Source organism: Neoarius graeffei, chromosome 27 (assembly GCF_027579695.1).
Source record: "Neoarius graeffei isolate fNeoGra1 chromosome 27, fNeoGra1.pri, whole genome shotgun sequence".
In the NCBI taxonomy this organism is placed as follows: domain Eukaryota; kingdom Metazoa; phylum Chordata; class Actinopteri; order Siluriformes; family Ariidae; genus Neoarius; species Neoarius graeffei.
The window spans coordinates 43,734,948-43,746,068 of NC_083595.1; the positions used below are offsets into that span (position 1 = coordinate 43,734,948).

At 41.4% G+C, this 11,121-nt stretch overlaps 1 protein-coding gene across 1 annotated transcript in view; it reads left to right on the plus strand.

Moving 5' to 3' along the window:
• The window catches only part of plekhg4 (pleckstrin homology domain containing, family G (with RhoGef domain) member 4), a 138,764-nt gene extending 132,182 nt beyond the window's left edge, over positions 1–6,582 (plus strand). The window contains exons 22-24 of the mRNA XM_060911790.1: positions 3,180–3,361; positions 5,367–5,432; positions 5,574–6,582. Of these exons, the coding sequence (XP_060767773.1) occupies positions 3,180–3,361; positions 5,367–5,405 (221 nt within the window). The 3' untranslated portion in view covers positions 5,406–5,432; positions 5,574–6,582. The remainder of the gene's footprint in view (positions 1–3,179; positions 3,362–5,366; positions 5,433–5,573) is intronic.
• Positions 6,583–11,121: the final 4,539 nt, after the last annotated feature.

Genomic DNA, 11,121 nt, shown 5'->3' on the forward strand with positions numbered 1-11,121 from the left:
AAACCTGTTCCAGCATGACAATGCCCCTGTGCACAAAGTGAGCTCCATGAAGACATGATTTTCCAAGGTTGGAATGGAAGAACTTTAGCGTCGTGCACAGAGCCCTGACCTCAACCTCACTGAACACCTTTGGGATGAACTGGAACACCACACGACACAGAAAAACTAGTTCATGCTTTTGTTACCTCCAGGTTGGATTACTGTAATGCCTTACTGTCTGGATGTTCCAGTAAGTGCATAAACAAGCTCCAGTTAGTTCAAAATGCAGCAGCAAGAGTCCTTACTAGAACTAGAAAATATGATTACATCCACACCCCTGTCTTATCCACACTGCACTGGCTCCCAATCAAGTTTCAAATTGATTATAAAATACTATTGACCTTTAAAGTGCTGATGACACGTTTTGACATCTTTGGCGATGTTTTATAACATAAAAAGTAATTCCCGATGATCCATATATTAATTCACGAAGGCACCTATTTTACAAGTTATGATGATAAACGCAGCTATTTGGGCAAATTTGACGGGGCTGCAGCACCCAGGAGACGAAGGAGGAGGAGGAGCTATATGACGTCAGCGAAAGAACCTTCCTCCTAACTTACCAGTTTGTTGTTGATGCGACAGGTGTTCAGTTTATCATTATTAGTATTTTTATTAGACATTATTATACATTATATATATATATATATATATATATATATATATATATATATATATAGATATATATATAGATATATAGTTATTATGCCTTCGCGTTGTGTTGCCGGCTTTTGCTCCAAAACCCACAAGGATGGGATAAGTTTATTCAAGTTTCCCAGAGATCCCGAGCTGCATGTGAAGTGGGTGAAGCAAGTCAGGCGCACTCGTGACAAGTGGGAGCCCTCACCAACATCCATCCTGTGCTCTGAACACTTCGATTTGGATTGTTTTGACACCCTTCCCAGCTTAAAAGAATCTCTTGGGTGTTCAGTTCAGCACAAACGTGTGTTACTACCATCAGCAGTGCCTACACAGTGTTGCCTGATTGGGAGGTTTCCTGCCCAGTTGGGCGGTTTCAAGTGCATTTTGGTGGGTTTTGAACATATTTTGGGCTGGAAAGCGTCAGCAGTATCTGTTGCCAGATACTGCTGAAGTTTTCCAGCCCAAAATATATTCAAAACCCACCAAAATGCACTTGAAACCGCCCAACTGGGCGGGAAACCTCCCAATCTGGCAACACTGCCAGTATTCCGGAGGTGGTCTACTAGTAGCTATGCCGGATCCAAAGACAGTCCTTCTGTCAGAACATGTGTTGTGAAATGACATAAGATAAAGGTACGTAGAGCTATAGATTCTACAAGATAATCATAAATGTAATCATAAAGTCGGCGTGATATCAGTCTTGTATTTGCTTGTGAAAGCTTGCGGCTTTCATGTAACTGCCGCCTAGCAACGAGAAGCAAAAGGTAAAGAGCGTAGGCTATCATAGATTCTATTCGGAAGAGATCAACACAATTCTAGACTCCCAGAAGAGGAAGAGCTAGCACTAGAGAGTTCACCGGCGTTTTCATACGCCATTTCCATTGAGTAGAACCAGAGTAGAACAGCCAGTGAACCGCAGCGTGTTCTTCCGCTGACGTCACAACATGGCCGCGAGCCACGGACCCAGTTTTCTTGCGCTGTGCAATTAAAAGTTGGATATTCGCGTAACAACAGCTTCTTTTCACGTAATTATAACAGAAATCTAACATGTTTGCCATGTTGTATAGTTTATTTAAGAAATTGCATAGAGTCATGTTCGTGTCATCAGCCCTTTAAAGCACTGAATGGTCTCACACCACAGTACCTGAGCGAACTTCTGGTCCTTTATGACCTGCCACGCCTACTTTAGGACTGCAGTTGTCATGAACGGTTTTGCACTCCAGTTTCCATCAAAGAAGAGTTAGAACATCAACGAAAACAGTTAAAACTGTTCATGTTATAGTCATGTTGTCGCTCAAATGAGGATGGGTTCCCTTTTGAGTCCAGTTCCTCTCAAGGTTTCTTCTTGTCGTCTGAGGGAGTTTTTCCTTGCCCCTGTCGCCACAGGCGTGCTCATTGGGGATTGATTAGGGATAAAATTAGCTCATGTTTAAAGTCATTCAAATTCCGTAAAGCTGCTTTGCGACAATGTTTATTGTTAAAAGCGCTATACAAATAAACTTGACTTGAAATGCACCCCAGTCTTCCTTGCCCGACGGCCACTAATTTGCTTGTGGTTGAATGAGCAGATCCTCACAGCCACATTCCAAAATCTACGAAGAGTGGAGGTTATTATAAAGGCAAAGGCAGACTAAATCTGGAATGGGATGTTCAACAAGCATATGGGTGTGATGGTCAGCTGTCCACATACTTTTGGCTATAGTGTTTTTTCACAGACTCCACTTTGAGACCATGGTTTTAATCAGCTTTATTGTAGCTTAAACACTGTCAGTATATACTTTTATGGTCAAAAACGCTGTCCGTTTACAGGCTTGCTATGCTGCTTGTGTGTATTTCCGTGGAAAAAACCTGCTGGTAAAGTAAAATCAGACTCGCTGTGTGGTGGCAGAATTTCAGCAACATTGAAATGCAAACTGTGTCTTGTTAAAAGGGCAAGGGTAGATTTAATTTTCTTCTTACGAAGCTTCTCATTGTAGTAATTAAAGTCCATCCGATTGTTTACTTCCCAGAAAGACATGGTTTGGTATTGTTTACTTGATTCCCATAATAACATCCATAACCGCAGCATCATAGAAATGTCCAGCAGCAAGCAGAGAGAAACGATACAAGGCAAGCAGATGTGTATGGTTAGGTTTATATTTATGTAATAGCGGTGCTGTGTTCCTGTAAGCGCTGCTCAGTCTTCAATGTCTAAACTAGCACTACATATGTACTGCAAATATACTCCGACGTAAGCCAGTGCTATTTCATATTACTTCTACACCTTTCCAATTTTCTGTATATAAAAGTTTATACTGTACATCACAAGATGATGATGGGTTCTGTTTTCCATCTGGTTTCTCTGAAAGTTTCATCTTCATGTCCTCACATCTGGCTTCTTCATTAGGGATCTAAATCTACTGTACATCTGGATTGGTGCAAAACTGCTTTGTAGTAATTGTCTATTGGTAAATGTGTTGTACAGATAAAACTGATTTATAAAATGGCTTGTGTTTTAGCTACAGAGAGTTCGGGATCATCCTCGCACTGTCTGTCGGGCAGCGGCTCCAGTGGTTCAGACAGCGGCTGCGTGTCCAGTCACCTCCCTGAGGCTCTGTCTGAGGAGCCCAGCTCGCCATGCGACTCATCCTGCTTCACCGCCGAACACAAACCCAGCTTCAACAGCCAGTACATTTCAGCGGTTAGTGTGTGTTCGTCACCTACTCCTTTTAAGACTTGGCTGATCATTCCAGGCCCTCCACAAAGAGCATGAAAAATGTGTATTTCTACTGTTTCTCAGAACACACTCTTAAAGTGTGTGTATGTGCGAAGTTGATCTACGTCCTCAAACAGAAAACATTTTCATATCAAACAAAGTTGTGCCTGAACCTCGGTTTCTCATGCTGCTTCACAGTGGAAGTACACTTTCCCATTGTTCTGCTGGATCAATGTTTTTCTGCATGTAATAAGCCCCTGCAGTGGCGGTTTGTTTGAAGTGGCACCTCTCTATCGCCCCTTTTAAAAAACACCCCAGTAAACACCGACATCAAGAAGAAAACGCTAAATAACGATGTCTGCTATCAGGCAGTCTGTCTAATTTCATACAGCTGTTTAGACTTGCATATATTGTGCATAAATATATATACTCTGATGCTCCTCTAAGCAATGGGAACAAGCTGTTGCACAAAGGCACAGTTAACATTACTATCCAGGTACGATCAGTACGTTAAGGAGAATAGAATACATAAGGAGCTACAGAAGAAAATAATCAAGCTGTATTAAAGCCACACAAATTTTCAAGCGCTTTCTATCTCAGATCTGTCTAGAGCAGGGGTGTGGGCAATTATTTTTTCCATGGGGCCACATGAGAAACAGAAAATTTTGTGGAGGGCCGGACCAAAAGGCTGAACTAAATTCTGCATAATATTAATTGTATTTCTTTATATAAAGCAATAAATAACATTGTTTTTACAAGCTGCTAAGACTGGTAAGAGTATGGAAGAAACGAAGTTGCCTTACAAAAAATGTCATTTATTCAATCAATTTTCCCAAAACAATGGTTAACAAAATGTGAACGTTTGTACCTTTTTTTTTTTCAGTCACGTTCACCCCAAAACACAATAAAGACATCACAATATTGTCTTTCTACTCCAAATATCAAGCAAGATACATAATAATGCCCACATTTGTAGTCTAATCACCTCATTTGGTGTTTTTCAGTTTTTTATTTGTTCAGTGAGAGAAATCTAGTCTCTGTTGGTCTTTAACGAGTGCATCAGAGTCAGGTTGAATGTCTGAGGTGGAGATGCGAAGCACAGCTGACAGATGATCATCAGTCGATTCGGTGTAGGTATCAGATCTACAGATCGGCTCGGGCTCCGGCGCCTGCTGGTGACGTCACACGATGTGATTGGCTGGACCGTTTGAAGGATGACGTACAAGTTTGTGGTTGGTCTGGACAAATTACGGAAGTAGTTATCGCGGGATTAGGTTTCGTGGGATTTCATGTCATGTTCATGTCGCGCGCATTGCGTTTTTGTTGAACACAACTTCAAAATAAAAGCAATGCACATTCAGTCCATGCATGAGGTCAAATTAGAAAAGACGTTTATTTTGTAATTTCTAATTAACCTTACGCGGGCCGGTCAGAATGAACCAAAGGGCCGGATGCGGCCCACGGGCCGGAAAATGCCCAGGTCTGGTCTAGATCCTGAAAGACCACTGAGAGATGTTCTTGGTGATTAGTGGAGGCTGGCATTCGTCCAGAAGTTCTGGTTTCATGGTCACTGCTTCCATACATTTAATCCCAGGCTCATCGCCTAATCCTTTTAAGCTCGCGTTTTATTTCTGGGTTGTTTCTAACATGCCGCCTCATAAAATAATCGACACCGCCATGCAAATACGTTTCCTCCTGATGGGTTATTACAGTTAGATTGTGTGTAAATTTTTAATTTACTTTCTGATTACAGAGCCAGTGAGGAGGCATCTATTTGAGTATGATATATTTTAAGCTAAAAATATTCTCAAAAATGCTTTACATCTGTCCTAAATGTTTTCTGGCTTGAAAGTTTTTTTGCTTTGCGCTATTAATTACGACCTAAAAAACTGACACGATAACCTTAATAAGGATTAGTTTGTCACGAAACACTAAAACTAGCCTCTAACCCTGTAATAACAACCCATCCATGTCTCCTTCCCCCCCACAGAAAGGTGCACAGGTTCTAGGCCCCTCCACTATAGTGTGAGCGCTCTGTGTAACCGCAGCTGCTACTGTAAGTCCTGCTTCTGCTCATGTGATTTTACTCCAACCACAACATGCATAACTACCACCTCATCAGCTACAGCTATATGGAACATTTTACACCAGAAATGCGTTTGTGCACAGTGTATAATCCTGGCATGTTGTCTCATAGGTTTAATGTCTGGCTGCCCCTCTACAAGACGATGATGTCAGCCTACACAGAAGAGGACACGGGCGTGTATTTGTTGTTCTGCTCAACTTCTGGCAAATTTCATCTCGTCATACGGACTTCTGATAGATCTGGAAAATAGCACTGTTTTTTTTTTTAAGAAAGTTGATTTAAATGTTTGTATTTATCTTTTTGATTTTTTTTTAAAGTTCTGGTACAGTAGTTTTCTGTACCTTTATTAGTAACTGTAAATATTGTTTTAGCTTAACACAGTTGTGAACTGTTTTTTTCTAAATTTCTCTCATTTGTCTGTTGACCACTTTGCTGTAGACTGCAAAAGAATTGGCTCTGAAATACCTCAGTACCAGAAGGCAGAGCTACACCTGATCATAAGGGTACAATGAAGCTCCTCTGATGGTTCAAAAGCAGTGCGTTCTTCTCTTTTACACATGATGACTGTATCCTGTTCAGTTTTATTCACTTATCTTTGTTGGGATTCTCTACGCTGACCTGTGGCCAGTCATTTGGATTTGGATGCTGCTAGTTTCCAGATGCTCCGGCTTTTGACTGTGAGACCTGCTCCAAGATCACAGCATGGTGAGGAACTCTGAGGAGATCTTCACTGACCCGAGGTCAGTCAAAGCCGGTGGTGTTGGTCACTGCTTGGCCCTGGTTGAGGAGGGATTTCATTTCACCTGGCTTGTTTCTGCTTTATATACAACAGCAAAATCGGACAAATAAAACTGTACATTGCTTGTAAATATTAGCACCTGTGGTGCATAAGTAAATAGCACATAGGAGGATAAGACTGTGATAACTTCGTACATTTATATGTTAGTCAGCAAACCAGGGAATCACGAAAGTGCTATATGTCAATTATGAAAACATTCACACTTCAAAAAAGAGACTGTGCTGAATTTCCACTTACACCTGGAGAAGTAACGTCACGCTGAAGTGTTATGTCCTAACAGGTTCACACACTTAATAAAACTGGATTGGTTTGTATCCACAATGAATGCAACTTTCATTTCTGTTTCAGCCTAAAAGGCCATTATATTGAATGTTAGTATTAAATATTACCATTAATAAGTACATGCGTTCTTTAATGTTCATAAGGCACAAATTTTTACTTACTTTACATATAAAAGTTGTCCATCTTGAAGTAAATGGGTATGCGTTGTGCTAATTGGTGGTGTACAAATGTACAGTACCAGTCAAAAGTTTGTGTACCCCTACTCATTCATAGGTTATTTTGTATTTTCTACATTGTAGAACAATACTGAAGACACTGAAAGTATGAAATAACATATGGAATTATGCAGGAAACAAAAAAAGCTTTTTTAAAAATGTTTCATATTTTAGATTCGTCAAAGTAAGCAGCGTTTACTTTGATGCTTTGTAAACTATTGTCATTTATCTTAGCCAGCTTCATGAGGTAGTCACCTGGAATGCTTTTCAATTAACAGGTGCCTCGTCAAAAGTTAATTAGTGGAATTTCTTGCTTTTGCAACGCGTTTGAGATCAAACAGTAAATCATAAAAATACTGCAAATAGCCCTCTTCCACAACTGTAGTAATCCATATGATGTCAAGAAGCGCTCTTAAGTAAAAAGAAGCAACAGCCCATCATAACTTTAAGACATGAAGTGACAATTAATATAAATAAAGAAAAATCATTGAATTAGAAGGTGTCCAAACTTTTGACTGCTACTATACATCATTTACACACTGGATTTATGGTTCACAATGGGTAATATAACCTAGTGAACTATCCAAAGTGAACTATAACAAGGAGTTTTAATTTCTCTAACAGGGATCCCAGACGTCCGCTATTTAGCGGAATTCCGCTATTTTCTAGCGAAAGTGTTGTTGTTTTTTTTAATCTCTTGTATATCCATTAAAAATATGTTTAAGTAAAATGACCAGCAGAATACGTTCTGATTTGGTTTGCTTGTTTAGCAATGTTTTCGTCGGCTTCGTTTGTTCTCGTTGACATTCAGGAACACTCGGAAGTTAAATTGATGTAAATACCGCAAGCAGTGTTGCCAGATTGCGTGGTTCTCCGCCCAGTTGGGGGGTTTCAAGTGCATTTTGGCGGGTTTTGAACATATTTTGGGCTGGAAAACGTCAGGAGTATCTGGCAACACTGACCGCGAGACTGTATGCGATAGAACAAGAAAACAATATGGCTGCGCCCATTTGCTAGAAAACATGTTTTAACTCCGTTCGTGCTTTTGTTTCTAATGTGTTGAACTTAATTCAGAGCACTGCAGGAACATCAGAAAAGCAGAAGGAAAGATCAGAGAAACAAAAGCAGAGAAAACTGGAGGAAAGACAGAATGCACCCCAGAAAAGAGCATTAAATTCCTTTGCAGTGAAACCTTTCAAAAAGAGAGGTTTAAATCAAATATCTCCAGTATTTGCTGTACATATGTATATATCTAATTTTACTGAATCATTGATTTCTGCTCATATTCATGATTTTTGAAAAACGAATGTGGCTTATATTAGACTAGTTTTGACATTAACTTGAAACAAAAAAAATAAACAAATGAGATGAACTATGGATACTATTGTTATAACAAAATCAGTGGAATATTTAGGCAAGTATATTCTTCAAAGCTACATTTTCGTCTAATTTTTATAATTTTTTTTGCCACTTATGTCATCTCATCTCATTATCTCTAGCCGCTTTATCCTGTTCTACAGGGTCGCAGGCAAGCTGGAGCCTATCCCAGCTGACTACGGGCGAAAGGCGGGGTACACCCTGGATAAGTCGCCAGGTCATCACAGGGCTGACACATAGACACAGACAACCATTCACACTCACGCTCACACCTACGGTCAATTTAGAGTCACCAGTTAACCTAACCTGCATGTCTTTGGACTGTGGGGGAAACCGGAGCACCCAGAGGAAACCCACGCAGACACGGGGAGAACATGCAAACTCCACACAGAAAGGCCCTTGCCGGCCACGGGGCTCGAACCCAGGACCTTCTTGCTGTGAGGCGACAGCGCTAACCACTAGCCTACACCACCGTGCCGCCTGGTGATAGTTTCTTACATTCCTCTATTTTTTTCAATTACTGCTGGGATCCCTGCTCTAATAACGTCTATACAGTAAAACCTAATGAAACTGCAATAAGGAATAAAAAGCCAAACATTAAATCTCATTCCTATAAAACCAAATCCTGACTGGAAAAACACAGGGATGTGATTTTTCCGCGAATTCGCGGAATTCCGCTTTTTTCACCTCAAAACTTGAAAAAAAAAATGCTTCCGATTTTTCCCTCAAATCCACATTCGTATCCTATTCGTTCCGACTTTGTTTGAAAGATGGCAGCCTCGGATTTGCATCTTTACGCCTTGATCACGGAGGCTGCCATCTTTCAACTCTTTGTTTGAAGCAGGCGCATTCATTGGTTGTTACAGAGCGATGGGCCAATCATGTACCTCGTTTCATCTCATTGACGTAATTACGTCATTTACGCAATTCCGTCATTGAGATGAAACGAGGTACATGATTGGCCCATCGCTCTGTAACAACCAATGAACGCGCTTGTTAGATAGCTGTACGTAAGCTCGCTTCAAACAGAGTTGAAAGATGGCAGCCTCCGTGATCGAGCGTAAAGATGCAAATCGAGTGAGAGAGAGAGAGCAAGTGAGAGAGAGCGCGAGCGTGCGTGCGCGCGCGAGTGAGAGAGAGAGAGAGCGAGTGAGAGAGCGCGAGCGTGCGTGCGCGCGCGAGTGAGTGTGTGCGCGCGCGAGTGAAAGAGAGAGTGAGCGAGAGTGTGTGTGTCAGAGTTGCATGTTGACCATTAAATTGGCTTGAATTTGTTAATCATGACAAGTTTTTTCTTGTGTGTTTGCTTGCCATTTTAGTACAATTTTTAAGTCAGAAAACCCCAGAACCCAGGAGCTTCGGGGGGGCTTCCCCCCTTGTCCCCTCACCAGGGTGCTGCCCTGGACCAGCTGGGGGCCTGCGGCCCCCAGACCCCCGGCTAAAATTTTCAGATAATTTCACCAGCCCCAAATCACATCCCTGAAAACACAATGATTATAATTATATTCTTCAGGTTTAAAAATATAATAATAGGAACCTGTAGTGCTTAATTACATTGCAGTTCATGTGATTACCAATCCATAATGCTCTGCTGTGAGCTAATGGGAAAGCTGAGCATGCTTTTTAGAAGACATCATGCTTGTCTTTTGGCCCTCTGCTGTCCTCAGTTTGGAAAAAAAACGGTTTAAAGTGCATGTCCTGGACCAAATTCATTTTGTTTGGGTTTTTTTATATGAATGTCCCTTTACACACTCATCCAGGAGGGTCATTTTGCACAAGGCCATCTGTCTACAGCAGAAAAAAATAAAATAACAAAAAGCGTCTGGAAAAATCCCAAGGGAGTCTGGAGCCAGATTCGTGACATCACCTGTGGAAGTGCCAGCAGGCTGTGCGAGCTTTGCACGGTTTCAGTGCACAGCCTGTGTAGACCAAGTTTAGCAGCTAGTGATTTTGCATTGAAATATGGAATTGTCACCTGAGTGCAATGTGGGAAACGATGAGCACTAATCCCATCGAGATTGGTGTTGCTACACCCTCCTACGATACATCTGTTAACCATTTTAATAATTACATGATAATGTTGAAGAAATTTGCAGAAAACCACCAGGTCGTTTTCTCATAAACAAACCAGCGCTGACGTAGGATTCAGAGGGAGGCGTCCCGCACGCGACGTCACGAAAATCAATGTTTTCCGGGAAATCCAAATGACAAGTTTTTTCAGAGACGGACCAATTCGCCTCGTCTGTTCTGCCGGCAGCAGTGATGCCTCCCCACACCATTACAGAGCCACCCCCATACGGATCATGTCTAATGACATTAACGTCATGGAAACGTTCGTTACGTCGGCGCCAAACCCTCCTGCGTCTGTCCAGGAAGTCTACAGTGAACCTCGACTCATCTGAGAACATTACGTGGTTCCATCGGTGATTATTCCCAGCGTTGATGATGACGACACCATTGGAGTCTGGCTTGATTTCAACTAAATTTTTCTGGTATTGCGCAAGGTAAAAAAATTGCACAAAATGCGACAGATATTTGACCAAAGTTTAATATAAAATAGGAGAATTACATTGATCTCGCTCCTGACTTTACCCGTGATATGCACTTTAATATACTATTCAAAAAAAGTAGGGGATATTGGATTTACAAGTAGAATGAAATGCAGATCATGAGGTCAGGAAGGAAACAAATGACAGAAAAACATTAAGGAAACATTTGTCAATTTATTCGAAACCCTGTGTACAGTCAGTAAAGGACAGATTCTCCAGAATAAGGGTCAACACAAACACAGGGTCACACAGCAAATTTACCACCATTTTGAAACCGAGTCAGTAGCGGGTAAAACCCCCTCGGTTGGCTAGACAAGCTCGAATTCGGCGTGGCATACTCCTAACGAGACGTCCCAGGTCATTTTGGGGAATGTTATTCCATTCCTGTTGCAATGCTGCAGCAAGTTCTTGGACATTGGCAGGAGGTTGTTGACGTTGGC